The sequence below is a fragment of the Polyodon spathula genome, chromosome 23, assembly GCF_017654505.1.
Source record: "Polyodon spathula isolate WHYD16114869_AA chromosome 23, ASM1765450v1, whole genome shotgun sequence".
In the NCBI taxonomy this organism is placed as follows: Eukaryota; Metazoa; Chordata; class Actinopteri; order Acipenseriformes; family Polyodontidae; genus Polyodon; species Polyodon spathula.
Window position 1 is genome coordinate 20,967,245 of NC_054556.1, and position 26,830 is coordinate 20,994,074.

At 36.1% G+C, this 26,830-nt stretch overlaps 1 protein-coding gene across 2 annotated transcripts; it reads right to left on the reverse strand.

Moving 5' to 3' along the window:
* Positions 1-2,997: 2,997 nt before the first annotated feature.
* Positions 2,998-26,830, reverse strand: LOC121298233 (stathmin-3-like). Of its 2 annotated transcripts, XM_041225218.1 has the most exons (6): positions 26,629-26,830; positions 14,346-14,402; positions 11,777-11,872; positions 9,758-9,936; positions 4,494-4,685; positions 2,998-3,357 (listed from the first exon to the last, which is right to left on the reverse strand). In XM_041225218.1, exons 1-6 carry the CDS (start codon positions 26,645-26,647, stop codon positions 3,298-3,300), a joined length of 603 nt encoding a protein of 200 aa, XP_041081152.1. In that variant the 5' UTR covers positions 26,648-26,830; the 3' UTR covers positions 2,998-3,297. The 2 variants fall into 2 exon arrangements, with proteins under 2 accessions (XP_041081152.1, XP_041081154.1); XM_041225220.1 differs by lacking the exon at positions 14,346-14,402 and having other exon boundaries at positions 2,999-3,357; positions 26,629-26,827.

The window sequence follows — 26,830 nt, forward strand, 5'->3', positions numbered from 1 at the left end:
GTATTTTGTAAAATAAAATAAAAAAAAACAAAACAGAACAATGGAAAGGGTGTGTGTGTGTCATTATGGATTATGACATTTTATAAGGTCTTCCATTTTTAGATAACATTTAAAACATCCTTGAATGAGCCTGGTTGCCGTGTTAAGGCGCCCCATGGGCAGACACACAATGTGGGGGTTATGCTGTTTTTCATGTCAATGGAAACTCTGCTAGGGCTAAATTAAATGTAAAAAAGAGAAAATAAATACCACACAATAGACTAGTGTTTTTTGTTTAAACAAACCCCAAAACCTGTTTGGTGAGTTTTTATGTACAGTACGTTGCACATTGATCTAAACACTTTCATTACCAGTGTCTTTTTGAGCTGGTCATATCTGTCTGTCTGTCACCTTGATTTTGCACCAGTTTTTACCAAATGTATACCATGCACTTTGAGACATGGCATCTTCTGAATGCCAGCACTGATACAGTATTGTAAGACTAAAGCATTACCTATTTAATTCACAGTGAAGCCAAACTCTGGCTCTTCAGTACATTTATATGTACTTACACAATACCAGCCACAATTTGTCATCTTATGACTGTTTCTTGCATTGTTTTTACATTACTGACATACACAGGCTTGCTGGTATGACCTCCAAGGCAGTATTAGAGACAGCACTTGTGTTAGTCTCAAAACCAATTGGATCCTGGATCACCAGGACAGTTTGGGACAGCTCAGGATGTATCAAGGTTCCTTTTACAGCTCTGCAGGACAACAACTAATCTCAACAAAGGCGAATAAATAATTCAGACATCTCAAGTTGGTGTATCTACATATAGCATGCATGTCACCTTTGCATTTTGGCTAACTCTTGAGGACCATATGCATCCTTATGTGATGAGAATTGAATCATTTTTAAGCAATATTATTGGAGTTTTCAAAATCTTTTTCTTTTGTTTTGCTATGTAGGCTGTATTATCAGAACCCCTTGTCCAAATCTGAGTAATAAGTTATTATACATACTGTAGGTAAGGGTGAGCACATACATGTGTGTTATTTATATCTATAGAGGGGAGTATGTACAGTACTGTGTGTTACTGACAACCCTCTGTATGAAAGAAAGCCACACAGAAAGATTCATGGTGTATTACCAACTTTATTATTATTATTATTCATTATCACTTCTGTTCACAATAACAAACCCAAGTTGACACTGAACTGCAGGTGAGAGATCCTAACATATGTTATATAAGTAGCTGTAAGGGTGTCCTTGTCTCTGACTGTTATCATTATGGACTATGGAAGATGGCACATTTTAATCATCTACAAAATGTAATGTGGCAAAGATATGATCAGTATTTTTAAGGAGTTTAGGATAATTCAGCAAGGAATTATCCAAAGCTGTGTCAAACAGGGCCTTCCACAGACTTCGGCAAACAGAAGATACAGCACAAGGAATAGTGGACAGGAGGCAAGGTTAAGGGAAGGTTATAAAGATATCTGGACACCAACAGACAAGTTACTACGGTTTTTACGAAAACTGGTACTGCTTCTCTAATACCTAGATGTTTTTGTGTGGTACTTAGCTTTTGTTTATTATTATTGTAAAGTATTCAGGGAGCATATTAACTAACACAAAAAAATTAGTTTAAATACGTTACTATCCTTTTAAGAATAACAACGTTCTGCAGATAATTAACGTAGGGCCGATCACTTTGCTACATATGTCTTAAAATGCAGATGAATTGTTTTGCCTTTAAAATTATTCTCAGCCTCTCACAAATTATTCAAACACCATAGGCATATCTTTAAACACTAAACAGAAATTCTAAGGAAAAACTGTCAAAATCATATAGACAAACAAATTCCTTTCTACCTTCAGTGTAAAAGCTGAATAATTTGTCGACTTGTGTCAACTCAAATTCCCAGGTCAAAATACTGTATATTTTCTAAATTTCGATTGTTATTTAACCCACTGAAATGTAAGTAATACTGGTGTTAACCCTCGTCAAGTAGGTACTGTATATGCACAAATTTAGATTGCATTCGAAGAATTGGGATGGCCCTTTTGACTAGTTGAATAAGTTTCTGGTAGGCGAGCTGCAGCTTACTGGTGTTAATACCAACCCCCCCCCCCACACTCCCCCTGGTTGATAGAGGAACTGCAGAACTCCATAGCACCATAATCAGCATTATCGTGGTAACATTTCTGACAGGTGAGATATATACAAACTGCAGGACTAAAAACATGACTGGTGGTGCAGCAGTGAGATGCAATATAATGGATGACTAGGTTAAGTACTGTCTTGTAAAATGCAATTCTGATATTAATAACAAAAGATATTTACAGAAAGAAAGAACAAGCTTCAAGTCAGAATTCCACGTCAAGCAAACACTCTTGTACAGCGTAATATCTTGCAGATTTTGTCTCTTTTATGTCGTACTACCACTACTGCAGTAAGAAGACAAAATAATTTGGCTCAAGCAATTCTTGCACACATACATAAGATCAGTAAATATTTGGAACACACAATTATAATACACAATGACGTCGATGGCAGTCTTTTTAATAATCATGAAATTCAACCTTTAGATTTCGGATTACTGTGAGATGCATAAAGAGTAATATTTTATTGTGCTTCAATTTGCTTGTCAGGTTAAGTACATATGCTAATATTTCTTACACAAGTGCAGAATTTAAATTGGCTAAACTTTGAAACCATTATATAGTGTGATCATACCAGTGTATAATATGGGATATTTAAGATGTCTAGATTGATTTTAAAGAGAGGCATCAACCTCAAAAGTATACTTTTTGTCTTCTAACCCAATCCAATAAAATGGATAACACATTGAATTTCAACCTTGTTTTTTTTTATTTCATTCACCCCTGACTGATGATTACTATCTATATATATAATATTATGTAGTAATTTCTAGATATATATATATAAAACTTCGTTATATTATATATATATATATATATATATATATATATATATATATATATATATATATATAATATTTGTAATGTGCACTTCAAAACCACCTCCTTAATAATAAAAACCTAAAGGTTGAACTAATAAATCAACATTAGTTTAGGAAAATGTTCATAAGCAGAATACAGAGCAATAAGCTATGGATAGACTAGCAGTAATATTCTAATCGTAAATTGTTTCTAATCATATTATTGTAGATGGAGAACAATGCAGGTGCTTGGATACAGAAATATTAAAAAAAGTTGCAGTTTTTTTTTTTCCTAGCCAAAACTCTTGAGATGTGGAATTTCTTGATAAAGTTGTAGAAAATGTCTTCATCCGGAAAGGTCAGCATGCAGTTCCTTGTTTCGGCGGACCTCAGCTGCATGTCTTTCCTGAAAAGACAAGTGAAATTGGGAGGTAGAAAGATGCTAAGATATGCCCCACTGTAACCCCCTCACAATGTATAATATAGATGCCTAGTAGATTAAGCAAAAGAGCAGGTCGCTTCAAATCTCATTGTATTTCTCTGTCTGCATTTGGCTTCCCTTTCTAAGATGTTTGTAATTGTGTTCAGTAATTCTGGCTTCTTTGATCCAATGTTGAGTCATTTCTCTCTATATCTGTCAAGTCTGTGGGCTTGTCTGGAAAACCCTAACCTCATTACATTCAAGTCCTGTGACAAACTGGCCCTTCACCTTGGCTGGCCCCACCTACTCAGGCTGTATGTATAAGAAGAGTAGGTTGGGCCTGCAGAGTTGAAAAGTCACATTGATTTGTTGGAATGGAATGAGAAAATCTGTTTAATGCTGTGCTGTTTGAATTCTCTAGACAAGATCAGGGCACGTAAGATTGATACAGAGAAAAAAAGTATGAATTGAGTTTTGGAGCATCAGAACCCAGAATGGCACACACCATAAAGAGACAAGGTTGAACAAATTAATACAATGGCGCTTGGTGGTTCTTGTTCATTAATAATGCATATAGCAAGTTATAAACTGTTAATAAATGCAAGAAAGGAAATCATTCTTTTAGGAGCCAATGTGAAATAGATTCTAAAAAATCCCAACATTTCAATACCCATAAATGTCTTCTTTGTCATGGTCAATGACTGAATTGGCATGTACACTGTGTTTTTGTTTGTGAACAGATCAAAATTAAAACAGCGCTATTCAAAGAATCAACAGCATGCATATTCAACATTAATTAGTTGTTTACACAGTCTCGATTTATTTATTTATTTATTCTTTAATTTAGTCATGCAGTTTCGGCCAGAGGACACCTTACCTTACACACAATATATCGCAAAAAATGATTGTACTCAGGAATTAAACATTATAAAAGTTGTGTTTTTTTCACTAGAATTGTGCCAAGTGTTATATGCAAGGGACGTTATCTGTACACAGTATAAAATGTACGGTATTATTATTATTATTATTATTATTATTATTATTATTACATATCAGGATAATGCTTTCTGCAACATGCCTTACAATTTCATCACTGACTAACGTCATCAAGCATCACTTGCCTTTTCACGGAGTCGCTGCTTGAGAGCATTTAGGTGGGCCTCCCGGTTCTCCTTGTTGACCTCCATCTTGTAGTTGAGTTTCTCCTCGGCCATTCTGCTGAAGTTGTTGTTCTCCTCCAGGGCCTTGTGCAGAACCTCTCGCTCGTGCTCACGCTTCTCAGCCAGCTGCTTCAGCACCTGAGCTTCCTGGGACTGCGGAGGCAAGACACACCAGACCGGCCTCTCATTAAACTGGACTGAAGCCAATCTAAATTGATTGTCTCTACTGCATACCATTGGCTTCCCTTTGTGGCAAGTACATTAAAGACACTATTGACATTCTTATCTAATTTAATAAAAATTAAATGTATGTACATATTTGTTTTTAATGAAAAATGCAACAAAGTGAAAGTGACACCCAATACACTTATTTAGGCTTATCTTGCCCTGATTACTGTTATCAATTATGGTATGTAGGATTTGTTTTGTAAAACTAGGATTGCTCTCATGAGACATGACCCCCATCCAGTCTAAATTATTCAGAATACATTAGCACAAGGCAGCTGCTCCATGGGCCCAGGAGATTTCGTGGCAAAATAGACCATTGTTCTTTTTCACTAAGACATTGGGAGGCTTGTTAAATCTGTATCCATTAGAAGAATTATCACACATTTCATTAAACACTGGCCACAGGAAACTGAAGGAAAAACAGGTTGTGTGTCGATGTACAAATTACGACCAGGAAATATATTAAAACTAAGGTATGAAACATATTTCAAATTGAATTTAAGAAGGGAAAAAAATCTGCTCCAAGAAAAATCCTCCATGTCATTTTTAAGTAAAATCTTCCGCTGTCTGTTGTTTAGGCACAAGCACTGATTCAGATGGCTTTTGTGCAAAGCTTTACTTCAGTATATTAATACTTAAACAGACAGCAAGAACTGACAGCCCTGTTTATTTGCCTGGAACCAAGAAGATATTTTTATCCATTTCATAAAAATAAAACCATGCTGCAGGCCATACTACAACTGTTACAGCACAGAGGTCAAATGTCCAATAATTTATCCTATAACTTGGATTTATGGTGATCGTCAGGACAAATTCCAGTTTTTTACCAAGTGCATTGTATTGCATTAAATTAAAAGGGGAAATGTATAAAATGAATACAGTCTATAATATATCTTTATATTTGTCAGAAGGGCCATCTAATATTGTTTTAAGAGTGCTGCTTGAATGCCAGTCTAGAATAGGAAGCCTGAAATAAATTAATAATTTTTGTATTTGTATTTCTTTTTTGTATGTTTTTAATTCAGATCATTACATACTTTTTGGTTTTATTGCACCAAATACCATTAAAGGGTATATTTGCTCTTACCCTCAGGTATTGATAGGTCACTATAGGTTTAGAAATACCAGAAGAAACATAATTAATTAGATGACAAACGTTTCAACTAGAAGTCTTTTTTAATGTCTTCAAAATGGGGTTACCACCCTCCGTGCATTACCATGATTTTACCCCCCCCCCCCCCCCCCCCGCATCTCAATGCATCTTCCGATCCCACCGCCAAGCCAATCGCCACTGTACACAACAGTAGATGTAAGTGAGCTACTGGCACCTTGTGGACAAAGACACAGCAGGTGTCCACTCGAGCTTACTGGCATCTGGCCAGAAGGGGTCGCTGTAGTACAGTAAGGGAAGGCGCTTGGTAGATTTGACCTTATAGATCCCATGACAGTGTCAGTGCTACTGCAATGCATCAAGTGGGATCCCCTGCCAAGATCAGCAACTTGACATATCCAGGCCGCAAACCTGTATTCCCCTGGCTTCTCCCTAGATGGACTCTGTTTTCTTTCTGTAATTAATATTCTGTAGTTATTACACTATGTAACACAATTTTTGTTCCTGGATAGTAAGTGTTATTTCCTAATTGCTTATGCCTCAAAAGTATAGAAAATGGCTATTATTCCCCACAAACTTTGCTTTTGTGACCAGGACAGTGATATTTCAAAATATCACTATTTCCAATGGGAAAATGGGCAAATGTGTCTCTTTTCGTTCACATAAAGTCAGAAAAAAACAACATATGAATCCAAATTAACATGTGTATATATACTAAATTAATACAAAAATGACTACAAAAGATTTAGAAGTGAGTAGTTTTTCAAGATTTACGATTATACTGTATTTGGAATCATATGTTGTTTTTTTCTGACTTTATGTGAACGAAAAGAGACGTATTTGCCCGTTTTCCCATTGGAAATAGTGATATTTTGAAATATCACTGTCCTGGTCACAAAAGCAAAGTTTGTGGGGAATAATAGCCATTTTCTATACTTTTGAGGCATAAGCAATTAGAAAATAACACTTACTACCCAGGAACAAAAAAATAAATAAAAAATTGTTACACGGTGTTATTAATATTGCAAGCTTATACACAGTATGAGTGATTTCCAGGTATAACTGTTTTTTTCTCGTTTACAAAAAGGGCATGGTGCTTTTATGGGGAAGTCATTAAGTTGACAATATTATATATGTCTCTCTAGTGTGATCTTGATGCTGTTTTTTTTTCAATATGTTGGTTCATATGATAATAGCAACACAGGTGTGAGGAGTTGAGGGGAGTAACATGTAAACTGCGGTGTGGAAGGAAGTGGATGTGAATTTTTTCTTGTTTAGGAGGTACACTACTCTGCATTGTTTCCCGGTGCTCCTACCTATACCAAGGTCACTTCGTAAACTACTGTTTTCTACAGTCAGCCTAACATCTCTATATTGGCGACACATTATTTAGACAACAGTATGAAAAATGACTTGTGTGGTATCAAATTGTTTGTATATGCAGCTATCCATCATATTATTGCAGATAAGCAAAACAGAATTAAGTATTACTACTCGATAGAGTAAGTGGAGTGTGAGGGCCTCTGTGGCGTCCTCTATGGTGTCAAATGTGCTGAGCTTTTTTGATAAGACATACTGCTAGCAGTAACGTGAATTCGGCCATAAGCGTCTGATATGGTCTTTAATGCAGCAAAAGCCAGTCTGCAGACATTCGGTTTGGGAATTCTCATTGGCAGTGATGGTATCATTGTGGATAAAAACCTCACAGGGAGCCAATAGACACTAATGACTAAGAAGAGACTGGGAAATGTGATCCACAGAAAACATCAAGAATGAAGGCCAATGGGACAAACCCCCAAACAGATCCTGCTGGGGATAGTAATCTAACCCCTTCCTTCTGTGCTTTTCAAAACTCGGATCAATCCATGGGGGGAAATGGCATCGATTAAACACTGAATGTTCTCTATCTCAGTTGTTGAGGGAATAGAGCAGAGCAAATCAGTGCTTGCAGGAACTGAATTAATATTTGATGGGTTTCCTTCATGAAATATTAATTTGGGATAAGGATTTAAAGTTGTTTTTTGTTAATTTAAATGTAGTTATCTTTATCGAAAGTCCTTGAACTACTTCTTAATCGTCTTCTGTGTTTAAGATCAATACTGAAGTGGGTGCATGTATAATTGAAAAATATACATGTATTCTAAGAACTTTCCATAGAATTCAATGAGGATTTAATGTAATGCAGAATGTTCTGCCAGCCAATATGATGAAGGCTTTAGAATCTGTCCCAGGCTTTATCATTTTTCTAAACTTTGTGGAATGCCATTTGTTATGTAGGTGGGTCTGGTGCTCTATAATGAGTTACTTCAGAATAATAATGTATGTAATAAAGATTTCAAAATGTATGGAATGATCTGACTCGGCTGTTGCTGATGGTTTCTATAAAAATGTCTTTTTTACATTCTCCTTACTGTTTGATCATGTTTGTTCTCATTGTGAGTGGTTCTGGATTCTGTCCTTTAATGCTGAGATATTGACGCATGTTGCTAATGAATACCATTTATCAGTGCTCATTGTTTGATTGATTGTCGTCTTTTACAGTATGTAGATAAAATTAAATGTCTAGGTTTTGCTTTTTCAAATTAAATGTGAAAAATAATACCATGTAAGACATTTAATTACTATTTAATCTCATATACTCATTTAATTTGTAGGAGTTGCGCTGCAGCGTGGTGATCTGTAGAATCCTCAGCAACTTTGTGCTCCCCTGACAGTATGACTCACCTTCTAAACCATTGTGGTTGTGCCTTATCAAATGAGCCACAAGGGAACTGTATTTTATTCAATGTTTTGTATTGAATCCACACTGTTTCTTGTCTGTAGATATATGAACCCTTGTGCAGGCCACATTTAAATGCTAAAGAAATCAAGAAACACATGAAGAAAAAAATGTTTTTTTTTTTTTTTAGTGCCTTCGTGTAGGATCATCTACTTTTACATGAGATCCTTAGCCTTTGCCTCTTCAAGCTGGTATTGCTGTAATATGATGTGTTCCCCTAGGGAACCAATGTGCATTGAAACAAATTCCATGCTTATCATCCAGAAAGGCAGGAACAGTAATATCACACAAGTGGGGTGATTGGTCTTCAGTGTTTTCATTAAAGCAGAAAGCTGTTGCAGCAAAGGAGGGGGGGATCAAGTTTCCAACTAGAGCTCTGAATGTCAAACAAATAGGAAGATTTCTTTGAGATTTGAGAACCCGGTTCTAAAATCTCTCTAATTTTTTCATTAAACTGACAGTTCAAGCTGGATAATAAGTAGCGCTGTTTATTAAAAAAAAAAAAGTATTTCAGTTTTAATAAATTCTGGAATAGAACAGGTTTCGAAATTATGTTCTGGTCTTTCTGGTTTCTAAAAAAGCCAAATTTATTTCATACTAATTAATACTTCAGTATTTCATTCTTCTCCATCTGCCAAATATCTGAACCCCTACTACACTAGTACTAATATTGCATACATATATTTCACGCTCCCTTCTTACATTTACATTTATGCGTTTGCATTATGGATTTGTGGGGACTAATCAAATACATCAGTTTCCTAAAGTCTTAGCAGGGTCTGTTGTTTATGAATTAACCATTCATTTCAAATGAAACTACAAATATGAAGGGTTTTGGAGAGTAAAGAAAAATATTTTTATAACCCAGTTTTCAATTGGTATTTAAACATCGTTAGTTCAAATATTTGATGACCTGTCTGGAGCAAAGCTCCCTGGACTAGGCAGGAACAGGAACAGGACCCATCTGGTGTATTAATATGCAAAGGCTTTGATGACATGTTTTTTTAATAAATCTTTGTAAATAGGGTCACTGGACAGTATATGTTTAATCTTTGAGTTTCAGGGCTAATTAATAACCTTCAAATAAATCCTCCAATAAACACTCACCTTCCTCCTTTCCTCTGCAGCCTCTAGCCTCTTCTGCAGATCATCCAGGGACATATCCTTCTTCTTGGGTGGGGAGGAGAGGGGCTGGGGGCGGTCTGGAGACAGGTCAGCTGGGGCCTTCAGTATCACCTCGTAGGACTGGCCAGAGGCCCTCTTGTTAATCGGTTTGACTTCCATATCTGGGTGTGAAATAGAGATACACATGATACAGAAAGAAAAAATATTTTTCATATTTTTTTTTTTTTAATGAATGGGAAACATGAATCATGAATAATGAATATATTTAGAACCTTACCATATATATTCAACAAATACAATAAATATATGGCTCACAGATTAAATTATATTTAAAATATACTCCAAATGTTTAATGTATTTTTTATACATTACTAATTTGTTTTATTTAACTGACAAAAAATATATTTTACAGTATGTTGTTATAAATATATATTTGCAACAAACCTACCAAACATTTAAAATGTGTTTTTGCCTTACATTCGTCATACATTTTTCATCAACATTATTTATGCTATACATGTTCATCAACATTATTTATGGATGTGTTATATATTATATATATATATATATATATATATATATATATATATATATATATATATATATATATATATATATCATTGTTGTTAATATTTTGGAACTGAATAAAAAAATATTAAGAATGTATTGATAAGTTTAATGTATTCAAACGTATAATGATGCTAATATGTGATGTGGTTCAAGCTATTGTTTTACACGTTTATTGTTCATTTGGGAGTATTCCTGTGATTTGTTATTAATCGGTGAAAATCACCCTGAGAGGTGTGTGTGACCGCAAGAGTGGTGCCTTTGTGCATGTGGTTGTGTTAGTGAGCGGTGAGTCATTGTTGTTTGCAGTCTCTGTTAAATAAAAGCCTCTGGTGTTTTAAAAAGAGCTGAAGGTGTTCCTTCTGTTATTAATACAGGAAGGTGATTTTAAATACCCTACTTGGCAACAATATTGTTTTTTTTTTTTTTTATTATTATTATATGTGTCATATACAAGTACATATATTTTAAATTAAATATTTCAAATGTATACATAATTTATTTTTCTCATATGAATTTTATATTTCTTTATATACTTTCTTTATTTTAAAAGCATTAATGATATATTTAACATAACATATTTATATATTTTAAATACATAAAACATATATTTACCATATGTATATATTTTTTCATATCTAGAAAAGGGGCCAATTTTGGAGTATGCAAAAATGTATAAAATATATTAATAATATATATTTTTATCTATTCTGTTTCATTTAAGAATGATGTTGGGAAAACATAAGATTTATACATTTCTTATTATATGTTAAAATATATATTTTTATTCCATATGGGTGCTTCTGAAGAACAGCTTGTTTCTTGGTTGTCCTTGTTTCTCTAAACCACAATAGACAGCGTCCTACTCTAGAGGGGCCTATTTTAATGATCTGAATTTAAAAGATCAATAAATCAACAGTCAGTTGTACCAACTTGTGTGGACAAGGCTAAGACTACCCAACGCCTGTGACCAGAGCTGGATTCAATCCAGGGCTTCTAGAAGATAAAATACATTACAGATTACTAGCCCCCAGCACGAAGTACACCACACTTTCTACTTAGTGTAGACTGAGCTGCCCTAAACAACTCCTAGTAAAAACACAGGAGCCTCCCTTCTCATAAGATAAGGGGGTTGGGCCTTGGGTGTGACTGACTAATCCATGCCTAAATTAAATGGTTTTCTATTGTCCTCCAGTTTACATAGTGGAAGACATTCAATTCAATCACAAAATAAACAAAAATAAAATCAGGTGTTGCGTAAGAAGACAAATATAAAAGTGAAAATTGCAGGGGTTTATCATAGCTGGCAATTCTAATCAGTCTGAACTTAATCCAATAGTCTGTTTGCAAAGCAACTTGCAACATTTCTCACTCCAAAGTGCAGGGAGTGGTTCAGATAAAGAGGGTTATACTTCAGGAGGGTTCTGTACTCACCACCATACTGGTAGATGCTGTTGGGATGTGGCTGGGTGTAGAAACAGGAGCAGATCAGAGACAGCATGGACATCTCCTTAATTTTCTCCTTGTAAGCTGAAAAGAAACATAAGATATTCTGAACAATGGTTCTGTGAGGCAGCCATATTAGACCAGCAGACAGGCAGACATGCAGGGAAAGGCAATTCCCTTCAGACACAAAGACATTCAAGCTAGATATTTTACAATGCTTCAGTTGATCCAGGCCCCATTAGAGTTGCTGTTATGCTAATGACTCTAAGCAAGCGTACATGTACTCCTGTTCTGAAGAAACAAGCAAGTGCCATTTTGATGGTGCCTGTTCAGTGTACCGACCATTTTGTAAAGCTAAATTATAATTTTCTCCCCAACAGTTATTCTTCCCTCATTGTGTGTGCATGCACAGGTCTTGCCTGGCCCCCTGATCTCTAATTGCCTGGTTTCCATGGCAACAGTTTCCAGGGCAGGGAGAAAAGCCAGGGAGCAATGTAACAGTGAAAAATGGTGCGGAAACACAAAATGCTATATTATAAAACCCTTGAAAACACATAAAGATAAGCCTTTGTTTTGTACTACTGTATTTAAGAAGTAGTTTTTTTCAGTTAGCTTTCATTATTGTTTGCTGGTAAGCCATGAAAGAATCAATCAGTTAAAAAAATGAAATAATTAAACCAAAACAACAAAAAAAAAAGAGTACAAAGGCAACAAACTGAAGATGAGTCCAAAGGTAACAAACAATACACCAATTATTGATGTCCATGGCTTTTTATTTTGCGAGGCACAATTAAACATTTATTGATCAATTAATCATATTAGATTTCTATTTAGTGCCGCATGTAACTGGGGTTACCATGGAGCAGTCCAGGTTTTTCAACTCACACCCTAATTCATTCTGGTACTTTTTAGTTGTCTCAGGTACCTTTCACAGCAGGACTACACTTACCAGAATGCATTGGGGTGTGAATTGAAAGTTTGAGCTGTTCCAAACTGCCCTAATGTTCATGGAGTCATATGATACCCCTACAGGAAGCTAGCTACCCCTGATGTCTTCTTGCTTTTTAATCATAATTTTTTCTCAATGCAAATATCATATTACTATGTATAGCAATACACGGGTGATGGCTTTTGTGCAGTTTTTGCTTTTGAATAATAAAGTGTTCCAATTAATTGATTACTGTCGATTATTATGATTTGGAAATTGGTGTGTGATTGCATCTTTAACGGAAACCCACACAAGAAATGTAAAAGGTAGAAACTGAACAGATACTGTACGCTCTTTAACTAAAGCTCTCAAACACCATCAAACATGTACTCAGCATTTTCAAAGCATTAAGCTATCGCATTACCATAGATCTCGACCTCCAGAGCAAAGAAAGAGAAAAGGGTCTGGATTTTATTTTGTCTTGTCCAGCTGTTAAAGAACATTATTTAAGCCTGGTAAATACAGATCTAACCAGAAACAAAACACACGTTAAACCCTTTATTCCAACATTGACAATAGTATAAAGCTTCCCTTTAAATTCGGCACGGAATTTGAAACAACCAGCCTCTAAGCACAATTACATGATAGTAGTGGCATTTGAGTTGAGCTCCTTGACACTTGATTAGTTTAGTTCTGCATGTTCGGAAAGAAGAAATCAGATTAGATTTAAATGACGACGTTGAAAAAAGAAATAAAATACAGTGAGAGGCACCAGAGGGGTGTTTTAATGCACACTCTGTGTTGACTGTTCTGTTATAGGGTTGTAGAAATTACCACAAGACAGAATTATCTTTTCAATAACAACAGCATTGGGTTGGAGTGAAAGAACAAGTGGCTGATATCACTTAGCTTTGCAGAACTGACGTATCTTGGAAAGACTTCAAAATAATGGCTCAAATGTTTCATTGCATTTTTTGACTGGAGATAATGGCAGGACAGAGCAGTAGGGTGTGCTTCTGAATGATTGCTATTGAGTCCCCCGTCCCCCGTCTCCCTTTAGCACATTATAGGGTTATAATGAAAAGGAGACTACTACACCCCCGAATTTAATGTATGAGTTGTTTCTTTCTGGCTTAGTTTGTGTGTGTTTCTGCTTTCTGAAGAAGAAAAAATAATACTATTGACAATTTGGAGATAAGAAGTTTGAGTTAATTATACATTAAAAAGTTGAAAGCTAAGGTAACATTTTATACCACTACTACTACTACTACTAAGAAGAAGAAGAAGAAACTACTAAATTAAAATTAAGTTAACTATAATTCATACTTAACCTTAACACTAACATAATGAAATATGAATAAGCAACCATATTAAATTACCACCACCAACATCAGTAAGAATTGAATGTGTCTTATTTTAGAGGACATCAATATGAATATGTTTGTTCATAAATTATAATAATTAACTTACTGATGCTTTTTTTTAAAACTGAGATTTAAAAATAAAAATATTTTACTTTTGATGCATGGGATCTGCATTTTGCACTCTATGCTAGTGACAGGCACTGTCATTAGAAATGCCAATAGCATTTCTGCACAGGCTTAAAAGTGTAATAGGTCTCTACTTCACCTTCCACAATTCTGTTGGAGTTCATATCCTTTCCTGACATCTGAGGCTGAGCGTGAACTGAAAAGTAAACACCACAGAGCCAGCATCATTATCAAGCACTTCAAAAATGGAAGAGCGGATATTAAGCAGGAATATGGGTGGAATAAGAGTTAGAAAAACTGGGGGACTTTTTAAAAAGGATAAGCAAATAATGTATTAACTGAAGCGGGCCACGTAAAAGCAGCGATTATATAATTAAATGGTAAACAGCTGACAACTTAAAGACATATTCCTGCTGCAGTTGGTCCATCAATATATACAATATCTACAATGATGTAATCATTTCCCAAGTACAATGATGTAATCATATTCCTGCTGCAGTTGGTCCATCAATATATACAATATCTACAATGATGTAATCATTTCCCAAGTACAATGATGTAATCATGTTCCTGCTGCAGTTGGTCCATCAATATATACAATATCTACAATGATGTAATCATTTTCCCAAGTATTCCTGCTGCAGTTGGTCCATCAATATATACAATATCTACAGTGATGTAATCATTTCCCAAGTAGAATCTAACATGTGTCTGTAGAGTAGCTAATCCAACACTCCACAGCTGGTGTATGATGCTGTATCAATGATGTCACTTCCGATGAACTGTACATTAACAAGTTGTGAAACGTGATTCTTGTTGCTCTGTATTAAACAGTTTCGCTGCAGGTGTGACTATACGCCTGAGGGGTGTCTCATTAAGAACTAGTTTTTTAAGTTAAACAGATGTATGAGTAGGGATTACAGTTTTACCTTTTCTTAGCAATGGTAAGTCGTGTGTATTAATGCAACAAAATAATGAACTAATTTACGCTGCTAATCCAATTAAGAACCTACCTTGTGCTACTGTATCAGTACCACTGTACAAGAGCCCCAATTCAAACAGGGCTGATATTGCTCTGCAGCCCATAGGAATTCAAATCACTTTTAACTCCCAGTGGCAGGTGGAAACAGAACATTCACTTGTCTGTATAGTTTTAAACAAAGATTCATCTGATCTTGAACATTACAAAATGAGTCAGGCTGTGGTATTTCCTCAATACCAGCGTGTATGTTCATTTTTTCAAAAATATTCTCTTCACTCAGATTTAGTGCTTTAATAAACAATATTCGAGCATATCTACAATTCTCTCAAAAGCCATTTCTATGTCCTGCTATTTGGGGGTTAAAGGCAATGGGTTCTGTCATATGCTTGATAATGGAACACCTCTGTCAGTTTTTATTATTATCTTTCCCGACAAAGCTCGTAAATATTTAGGCTTTTTAATTTTCTATCAGTCTGGTTCTATTAAATGTGAATTTACAACCTCTGGTCCACTTAGCCTCACTCTTTTCAGTCTTACACATTTATTATGATAGCCTACACCAAGTAAGGGTTTTTGGGGTTAGGATGGGATTGTCCATGGAAGACCCCCACAGTAAAATGTTATGCTTGTTCTTAAATAATGTTTCTGTATTGCAGGTGCTTCTTACGTTCTGAAAAGTGAAGGCCTGAGAAAAGTAGGGGTTTCATCATTTTTATGTTAGTTTAGCTTACTGGACTATAACAGAGCATACTTTTTACTGCAAGTATTGACAAGGGCCTGTCTTTTTGGCTCAAGTGGGAGGAACCTTATGTCTGTACAGATAAAATGACATGTGGGAAATATAAGCAAGCTGGACAAGGTCGGATTCTGACACAAAGTTTAAGAAAACCTTGGGCATAGGGCATACTCAGAAACTGCTAGTAATGAAAAGATTTAGCTTTCAAACCAAACAAAAAGGATGGATCCACCCTTTTTCAAAATGGATACCAGCCAAGGGAAAAATAAAATCAATGGTGTAATCAGGCTGCTGAAGAGTTGCTTTAATAAACTCTGTCAATAGGGGTCTCTGTGCCAACAAACAGGAACCTGCTGCAAATGCTATTAGTCACCATCTTTGGTTTGTATCCCTGGCTGTGTCCAGATTGCCAATGCATTTCTCTGCATTGGGAAGGTCCTAACGGGGGGGGCGAGCATTTGTCAATGTCATGGCTGTGGCGATGAATTGATGCTTTACATACCTCAGTGTTTTCTAAAGGGCAAAGTGTGACAGCAGGCAGGTTTAGATAGTTCTCAAGTGAATGCAAGTTTTTAACTGGTCCTGCTGGTTCGAGAGTCAGTTATTCTGGGTCAGAGGGCATTTCAGAGGGTGTTTAAGACCGGTTAGCTGACCAGCGATTTTTTGACCACAGGGCTTTCTTGCTGGATATACAGCTAGTGTATGAAACTCCAGCCCTGTTCACTGCATTGACTGCAGATTTCACCCACTTGACTTCACAGTAAAGGCACTTTAAATAGTTTTTTTTTTTCTTCTTGTTTTAGCAAAACCAGTGGTATAGTCTCCTGAACCAGCATAAAACTAACACAACTAAGCCAATGCTGCCCATTGCTGGAGCTATTATTTTTTTAATGTAAGTGTGAAACCAATTTATAATGTGCTTTCCAGTTGACAGCTGCTGGTGTAAAATCAACCATTGCTGAAAGGTCCCAGACTACCAAGGCTATGCTTGGAAACAAACAGTTCTCAGCATCAACTCATAATACCATTCTACCAGAAAGAAAACGCTTGTTAATAACGCCTGCGAGAGACAAGCAAGATGTCTAACAAAACAATGGCAGCTTACTGTTTCCACCATATGAATGAGCAATGCTGCTGATATTAATAAGCTTATTCATTAAAACCAGCTCAGTTTGATACGCAATTAATATCAGTATTCAATATTAAGTGAAGCATGAATTACTTATGGTTGCATGTTCATAGATGCTGCAAATTAGATGGCTTCATATTTATCTACCTGTGTAAACTGTGATGGTTAATCTTAGTTAAGATGATTAAGCAGAAATAATGTATCACATACAGTATATATAGCATTCGAATTTATCAGCAGACATAAATAATAGTGTGAGTTCACTGTTATGATACACATACATTCATTAATATAATGTCAATTTTGGTTCTGATTTTGCTTTTCCTGTGCATCATGATCTCCCTTCATAATTGAGACCTTCTGTCTTATTCTTAAAAACGTCCCTTTCACCCAATTCCCCTAGTCAAGCACACCATACAATATTAATCAGTCTAATGTTGAAATTGATTTACATTTGCATTCCTGAATATGGTTGGTATGCGGTGTGGACTAGCCAATCAGAAGCTGCTAAACTCAAGTGGTAAGAATAAGAATGGCAAGAGAACCAAATGTCTAGAAGTATTAGAGACTGCCACTACAGTTAACTAGACATCTCATCAAGCAAACCTGGCTGCAGTTCACATTCTAAATCACACCTCAATTAAAAACAGTACAGCCTCACTGTTCAATTACAGAAATGAATTGCATAATGTAAAAGCTATAACTGAATGTGACTGGGATTAAACCTAAGTGTGATGTCTACATATCCTTGCAGCTGCTTTAAAGAAATGCTTAATAACAACCACTGTGATAAATATTATGTAAATAAAAATGTTTTAGCACAACATAATTATCACTTTTCTTTACAACTGTTAAAATGTTATCCCAGTCTGTGTGATCAAGGGCAAGGAATTTTATAAAACTGAAGAATGTACCAGCAAGTGCAATAACATCCAACACACCAGTTAATGCTTTTAACACTGTATTTAAATAGATTTGAAGGGCTCAGTTTACAAAGCCCACGGCAACTTATGCTCTTGTAAAAGATGCAGAGAATGGTGGGAGGGTGTCACCATATGCAAAAGAAAAGTTGCACCTGAACGTTAACCTTAATGATTGAGAATAGGGGAATACTGAAGCGCCCAACCTAGTTGAAGGTTTTCAGTAACATCATTTAGTTATAATACTGTCTATGGTAGAACCGCATTACAGTATATGCCACTTTGTACTCTTCTGTAAGATTTGTTTTTATTTTTTTATAATCCTATAATGGGAGAACACTTTATCAAATATGTCACTTAGCAATGCACGTAGATTAGGATGATCTCAGCATTTCCCTGATCAATCTTCCCTAACCCAGTGAAAAAATTATAAATGAGTTATTACTGGTTACAAATGGATGTCTGCTGATGGCAGCTTGAGATTTTCTTGAAGCAAGGCATGCACTAATAAGGTATGGACCCAGTTCACTGTCGTAAATCACTGTTTGCGCCCCATGTTCAGCTGAGTGATTGAGTTTTATTATTGGATGACAATGTAGAAAAATGGTGCCAAGCAGTTTTAAGGTTAAACCATTAAGCTTCCTGCCACATGTTTGCAAACTCTGCCAGGAATATGTTTTAGATGACCTTTAACTGGGTTATAAAATTGGATTTAGTTCAGGAAGATACTGCTGCATTATATTTTAAGGCTGAAAAACTTTCTCAATCATGAATGACTGCCAAGATCGATTTGAAAGGTACTGCCTGTGCAGAGAGTATTGACAAGCAAGCATAGTGTAGCGGGGAGTTGTATGCCTGCCCCTAGGAGGTTAAAAGCGCTATAACCATGAGTGCACTCTTAACCCTGTTACCCAACACTGGCCAACTAGTTTCTGCAACATGTCACAGTGATATGCTTAGTATATGTATCTCCATATTCCAGAGACTTTACACACCATTCCTTCACTGTTCAAGGTTTCAGTCTCATATAATAGCCATCTGTTATCACCCCAGATCACTGCACAGCTGTGCAAAAACTGGTAAAAGCTGATTTAGTGGCCAGGATGATACACATTGTTGCCAGAAACGGCAATTAGAGAAAGCTTGTTCATACACTCATAGCTGCCTAGTAAAGCATCCTGTTATTGAATACAGAAATCTCATTTCTATGATTCATGATATTAAGAGACTTTTCAGCACTGTTGTTCTTTACTGATACCAGCCAGACCTGCTGAAGGTAACAGAGTGCTGAAGGACACCTGCCCTTTGCTCTTACATATGCCTTAAGAAGTACTGTCATCCAGAGCACTGCAGGTCACTGCATACTACATTATTGAGTGTGGCATTTGTTAAATAAGGTATTGAGGCCATAACACTTAGAGGCTGTTCTCAATTGAGGAACTGAGGGAATTTATTGTGTTCCTTTGAAGACATACCACTGCAGGATTATTGACACGTTATGGCAAGGTAATAGAATTTGGAATCCCAATGAAAATGATTGTCATTTAATAAGGCATACATGTATCCAGTGCAGTGATGTTGTTGACTCAAAACACAATGCATTCTGGTACATGTAGTCTTAAAGAAAAGAGACAACCAACTAGTTCTTTAGTGCATTGAGATGGGATTTAAAAAAAAAAAAAAAAAAAAACCCTGTCTCTTCTCTTGGCTTAGTTTTCAGGCAGCTAATGTCAGTGATTCAGCGGACAGTCTTGTTAAAAGTGCAGGCTCAGATAGACACCAATACTGCTGCTACCACTTCAGTCCCCCTCCCACTCCTTCAACTGCAGCAAGGCAGGATTGTTAATGTCTGGCTCTACGCAGCTGCAAAATCTAATCCAATCATCTTCTGCTTGCAAGGTGACATTTCAGACTGCTTACCTCAAATGTTGGCTGGGACATTTTGTTTGAATGTCCTTTTCTAGCTTTTCTCCAAAAATGATGCAAAGGAAATGGAAGTAAGAAAGGAACTTCTGTGGGATGAAGATGCAAATTATATCATTTTTTTTAAAGGTGGGCTAAGACTAACCACTTTCATAAAGCACATTATAAATTCTGTAGCCTAAACAGGTCTTTGAACACAAAGGAATCAAACACTTCTGGCTTTCGGATACTATTTCACAAAAAAGGATTGAATCATATGGCTGTTCTTTTTTATTGCCTATTTTGCTAGCACAATGTATTGCAGTTTAAATTAGCACAGAGAAACAATTGAACACACCCACTTTTGAAGCCCCCCCCCCCCCCCCCCCCCGCATTCTTTCTTCCTATATTTGCTTTCTTTTTTTGACATTTCTTGTGATTTCCAAAGCTTTTGTTTTAATGAGTTATTATAAGCTATAAACAAAGTGATGTTGGCTAGCCATAGTCTAGGCTTCTACAGCTCTTGAATGCTTATACATATACCCACTACCTCTTGTCTCTAAGTTTTATGATATAAGTTCTGTACCAACCGCCCAAACAAACTTTATTCCCACTATAGTGAATACATAAGAAAGTAGAACACTAAACAAGAGGTGCCCATATACAACTAAAGGAAATAAAACACAGTGTTGTCGTTCTGTTTCATGTCTGTATTGTAATGAGGTGACTAAGTAGCACTTTTATTTCTCTTAATATTAAACTCAATCTGCAATACTGGAATCCCCACTCTGCAAACTGTATTTGTGATGACATTAAGCAGAATATAATAACTAGGAATTGTGTTTACTGTATTTCAGCAATTACTACAGGCCAGGTTGTGGAGATAGTAGTTTATATTTGTGAGGGAGACAATCGTTTCCAAGAACGCTCGATGCGTTCTTTAGTTCCAGCTATTATTTTTATTATTATCTGTTCCGTTCAGATAAATCCACCTGCTGTTGGAAGCATATGTGATGTTTGAAAACAGAAAGGGGGGGGGGGGGGTATTGTAAAATTTGACCTCAATATCATAAAATTATCCCAAGAAGTGTACATTATAATACAATGATAGCAAAGTGTTTTTATAATTCAATACCAATAAGCATATAGATACAGTGTGCACTACCGCATTGCTGTTAAATAGTATTTTGGAAAATTCTGATTATTTAACTGACTTCCACGCACAGACATACATATATAAATATATATATAGATATAGATATATATATATATATATATATATATATATGTATATATAGATATAGATAGATAGATATATTGCAGTTAGAGTAAAAAAAGATACTGTAATAGACAGCAATTTGTGATCCTTTAATCTTTATACAACTCAGTCCTAATTATGAAGAAAGACGGTTTAAATCTACACAGAATGATGCTATGATTAAACCTGAATAAACACAGTAGGTTGCTGTCTGTGCAGAAATATTTAACCACTAATTATCACCTTTTCAAGTAGGTAAGGATCTCCTCCCTCATGCTCGAAACCTCCCATAGGATACCACCTACCTCAGTTTAAAGATTTTATTTTCAGACACATTTTCTTTAGATAGTAAATCTTAATGAGGTTTTTAATCTAAATGCAATATCAATGGAATCTGCAGTTGAATGCTGATGCAATTTATCATCACTTAAAAAAACCTTTCATCTTCAACACTCAGTTCTTACTGTCTAACAACAAAGATTACTCTTCATGGAATTTAATAAATACAGTCAGACAATTTCTTTGGGTGATGGCTTTATCTTTATGATATAGCAGCACAGAGGCCTTGTAAATCCCATAAAAGAGATGAGGTTTACTGTGTGATGGCTTTATGCCGTGAACGCTGTCTGGAAATCCTATCAGCTGCTAACGAGAATATTAGCTCTATAAACCAGCCATGGATTTGTATGGACTGCAATGCGGTGCAGGGGGCTGTAATCTGGTGGCTTTCCAGCTGAAATCTGTTTTGCATGAACAGTGAAGGAAGGATGCGCCGAGCCAAATCGATCCGCAGTAACGTTGCTCAGGAATCGATTTCCAGTCGAGTTTTTCAGCTTCACTGCTGAGATAAAAACCCTGACGCAGCATGATGCTTCTCATCTTGATGAGAGAAATAACTCTCACCATCTTGGTTTTATCATTTGGAAATACGGTCTCCTTATATTGAGGCTCAGTTCAGCACATAACAAGATGGCAGACAAGGCGTGGTCGACACCCAAGTTTCTCTTCCACTCATTTCTATATCATTTGTGGAACCCTATTAAAAACCCTATTAAACCTCTATCTAGATCTTGAAGTAGGTCCATATTAAATTATACCTATTAAAATCTGAATGAAATGGCCCTAGAATTCTTCCTACATAGCTACTGTAGGTATGTAGGAATCACCAGATCAGTTCCCACCCCTGTGGTTAGTCTTTAATGGGTTCAGTGCTGCTGGCTTTAAGGGCAGCTTTAACAAATAAAATGGAAGGGTTGTGTACAACTAGAGATTCAAATGCTTATGCCCATCTGACAATTTTGCAATTGAGGCTCATAGTTTTTGAAAAGCAGGGTTTTTAAAATCATCTGCATAGTTGGCATGGCCACTAGCATGAGATTAGGGGTGAGTTGACTTAACAATGAATGTATTTAATTATAGCGCAAAACCAGGAAACAAGAAAAATAATTTTTATCCAATGAAAAAAAAAGAAAAAAAAAATCGGACCTAATAATGCTTGCAAGTCATTTTGCGTTTGCACAATCTTTTAAAAGGCAAGACAAAAGATTCCTAAGAGGAGCTCTGGTGTTGGCAGATCAAGGACAATGCATAGACTCTTCCCCCTCTAAACGGAGAGCATGCTGACTGCGGAGCACAGCGCTGCTTCATCAACGTTTCACTGCACCGAGCCCACTCTCTGCTCCAGCGCTGCAGAAATGCATGAGGGAATGAAGAATCTCTTTATTAGAGTGTGTCCCATAAAGTGGAGGTGAAATCCTATTCATTTTATAATAACCCCCAGCTTACTGGAGAGAAGAAAGCTGATTTAATACCGCAGGGTTACAGGAGATTGTAAAATATAGTTCAAATAGGGTCTGGATTAAATATTATTGCATTTAGTTTGGGAAGCTGGTTATCTTAAAAATAGTTTTCATATTATATATTTTCTTTTCATACAAATAACCTTAATGCCGTTAATTGACTTCCAAACTGCCATTATTTGTTCTAAAATCACGTCCCCTTGAAATTAATATTTTTTCCTTGTTTAATTGGCAACATTTTATATTTTGCAATTAAGCATGTTGTTGCATTGTAACTACATATAACCATGTCTGCAATTACTGTGATAATAGAGTGTAATCATATTTTTACTTGGAGCATTGTATCTGGCAGGCAATGATACATTTCTATGTATTATTATATTGGGTTGTGCTTTTAGATATAATCAATGCCTGCTGAATGTGGAAACACTGTATCACCAGTCCTCAGGGGTTCTAGTCTAATATAATGGAGAATGATATTCTGCTAGTTTCCTCCACATTGACTGGAATCCTGTGAAGCTCTATATTTCCTGTGTATGCTCTTGCTACTTCTTAGATCATCATAAAATCTAAAAGAACAAATTGAGAATGATTTCAGATGAGCACTGAAAAATAGGGTTCGTTTGGCAAAGCGTTTGCTGATTTCATTTAGACAGCCAGCAACAGGCTTTCAGTCGCTACCTTTACAGTGAAAGCCCATGTCATTAAGTAGGAATCGAATGATTGTCAGTCCCTGTGCAGAGAGACCTGCTAAATTATTCTGCACCGAAACAAGAGAATAATTAATGTCTAGGTGTCCTCCAGCACAGGGCTGACTGATTGCACAGACAGGCTCCTTCCTGTATAGATACAATCTCTGAAAACCTTCCATCTTACAGTTTCATTGAAATGCAGCCTTTCCTCTGAGGCATGCGTTCTGCTTTATAAAAGTAGGAACCTTTGATGAAGCTTTAAAATGGCAATCTAATTGGCTGCACCTCTCTCTCTCTCTCTCTCTCTCTCTCTCTCTCTCTCTCTCTCTCTCTCTCTCTCTCTCTCTCTCTCTCTCTCTCTCTCTCTCTCTCGCTGTCTCCCTCTCTGTTTCCTCTAGGGGGTATTAGTATCCAAGCTATTACGCAGCAGGTCAAATAAATGGCTTGGGGCTTTGGTGATGGTATACAGGCCCACAGGCACTGCACTCTATATGCAACTACTTTTAAACCAAAAAATGTAAAGTGTTACATCGGCCTGTATTCAATCAAACATTATGGGCCTGTCTTAAAGCTTGGGATAAAAAAGACTAAATATTTAAATGATAACAAGGAAATACACACTGTGTAGGTTACCCCGTTAAGCCTTTATTTATACAATATGACAAGAATTCAGTCAGTCTTCTTTAATGGGATTGCTTGATGCCGAGCATGCTTAAGCGCTAACATTAATTTTGGGTTAGTTCGGTCTAAAACGGTTCCCATCGCAGCCTAGCCAGCCTGACTTGTGTGACCTTGGGCAGGTCACTTAACCTCTTCAAACCTACACTGTTGAAAAATCCTAATAGGACAAGCCCATACTGAAATAGAGATAAACACCAAGATGGTGTCCACACCCACCTATGTAAATGTAAACACAGCATTAAAAACACTATGTTGCGCTATTGTTTGACTATGAAAGGTTTATATTTTGTGCTGACAAGCCCTATACAATTGCAGATTTGTTAAACTGGCCTCCTAAATATACACAGTCAAGGGGTTGTTACTAGGCCTTTACATCAACGTCTCCGCTTTAGACCCTCATGAAAAATGAACAAAAGGGTTTCAACAAGGCCACAGTAAAATGTTTTGCTTCAACCAAAAAAAAGAAAAAAAGATCTGTCTAGATTTCAAAGGACAAACAAAGTAAAATGGCTGAAAGTGTTCCACAAGCAGGTGCTATTGTGCTTCACCCATAGAGAAAAGGCAGCATCACTGTTGCTCAGACTGTATTGGGCGTGGCTCATTGTAAACTGCAGGGGATGCTGCCATCCAGATGCATTCAGATATATAAAGATATGGGGCACTGGACCAGTGGATATACTGTATTGTGTATTTTCACTAGCTACAGATTTGATGGCGTAGCCAATAGTCTAACTTGTGAGACTTATGAGAGTCAAGCCATAATATCAGATGCATTGCAATGCAATGTTACTATATCTTCATAAATCCCAGCTTTTGAATCTCCCTATAAGAATACCTAACATCTAAACACAAACTCGAAGAAAAAAAAAAGAATAAGATTAACTATTCTAAAATAGAAAGCATTCCTTTTCATTAAATAAAGGAATTAAAATGTGTTTTTCATTATTAATAATGACTGGGTGTATGAGGTTCATTTCAGGCCAGCCTGAATCCATCCTTTCTTTTAATTAAGTCTGCGTGCCGCTTTCTTTCTAAAAATGATGATTATTATTTATTTATTTATTTTGATGGAGCATGGCAGTCTGTTGCTGCAGTGTCTGTAGTACAGACAGCAAACTCTCTGTCTGAGACTGCAGTCACACCCTTCAGTCTCCTGCTGTGGCGGCTGTCAATATTTCAGACGGATTTATTAAAAAGGGTTTGTCTCCAGCCGGACTGGGGCATGTGGCACCTGATCCCCTCGCTCCCTTTCTTTTGCTCAAAGGGTGGAAAAAATGGCTGCTGGGCGGAAACCATCTGCATTTCCACACCGGCACACACACACCCAAACACATCCAGACACACACGCACATCCAGGCTTATAATGCAGCAATAAATAATACGCATCCCTAGAACTACTGTCATAAGCTTTTTTTTTTTTTTTAAGTATAGCTGTATCATTTTTACATGTTGTATAAAAAAAAAACTTTAAGGCATTCAATACGTGTCAAAATATACCTTTTAAAGGGAATTTAAATATTTAATACTGGATACGCATAATTATTATTTTTTAAATCAAAATGTAAAAAGTATTGATCAGATATAATAGGGTGGCCCCATCAATGGGCTATTAGATTATATTACACGGTTAGTGGATGACTGTAGCTCTCTGTATTAAAGTATTTATTAGTCTTGATTTGATCTTTTTATACCACAATGCGCTCTGTACCCTGAGCCTGCCCATGTCATCCATAATCATCTTTAGACTAAAAGACTCCTGAGAATGAATAGCTTGGAATCATAACTGCATCAAAACTATACTGTATCTTTTTTTTTTTTTTTTAATCTGATTAATAGATACACAAGCAAAATGTTTAGATTATGCAACTGCAGAAAACACACGCCTCGCCTCAAATCAGTCCATTATTTATGAATCACAGCAGTGACCCCAGCCCCATAAATACAGTCTAAACATTTTGTATTTTAATTAAAGAAAAGCAATCAGGGAATTACTAGACCAACACTGTGTGATAAAACCTTTCTTTAGTAGCAGAACCTTGTAAAATATTATTAAAAAAATAAATAAAAACAAAACATTTAAAATATCCAGCATTTTAAAAAATAAAACATTTTTTATTTTTAAAATAATTATATATAGCATTAATAAATAAATATAACATATATATATATATATATATATATATATATATATATATATATATATATAGATATAATGTACGCAGCTAAATATGGATATGCAGCTTTATAAAGAAAATAAATACATAAAAATGTATGTACATTTTTTTAAACTAACATGGCTATAGAATAATGCTGATTGTCCTACCTGACATAGTGCTAGCCATGGTAGCTGCTGGTGGAGAGATCTGGAGGATGCCACAGGATGGAAGAGAAAAGAGAATGTGAGGCAGTCAAGAGATCTGGGGTGGGTCTGTCTCTTTGCAAGTGCTGCAGTGCTGCCTTATGAACAATGAGGCACACACGGTCAGCTCAGGAGGGCTGTAACCAGCTCAAGAAGAAGGGTGGGG

Excerpts from the sequence above, each read along its gene's own strand:
- LOC121298233 (XM_041225218.1), bottom strand. Across the intron at positions 4,686-9,757 it reads CTGCAGAGGAAAGGAGGAAG|TCCCAGGAAGCTCAGGTGCT; the intron begins GTGAGTGTTTAT and ends TTGCCTCCGCAG. Across the intron at positions 3,358-4,493 it reads AGCAGCGACTCCGTGAAAAG|GAAAGACATGCAGCTGAGGT; the intron begins GCAAGTGATGCT and ends TTGTCTTTTCAG.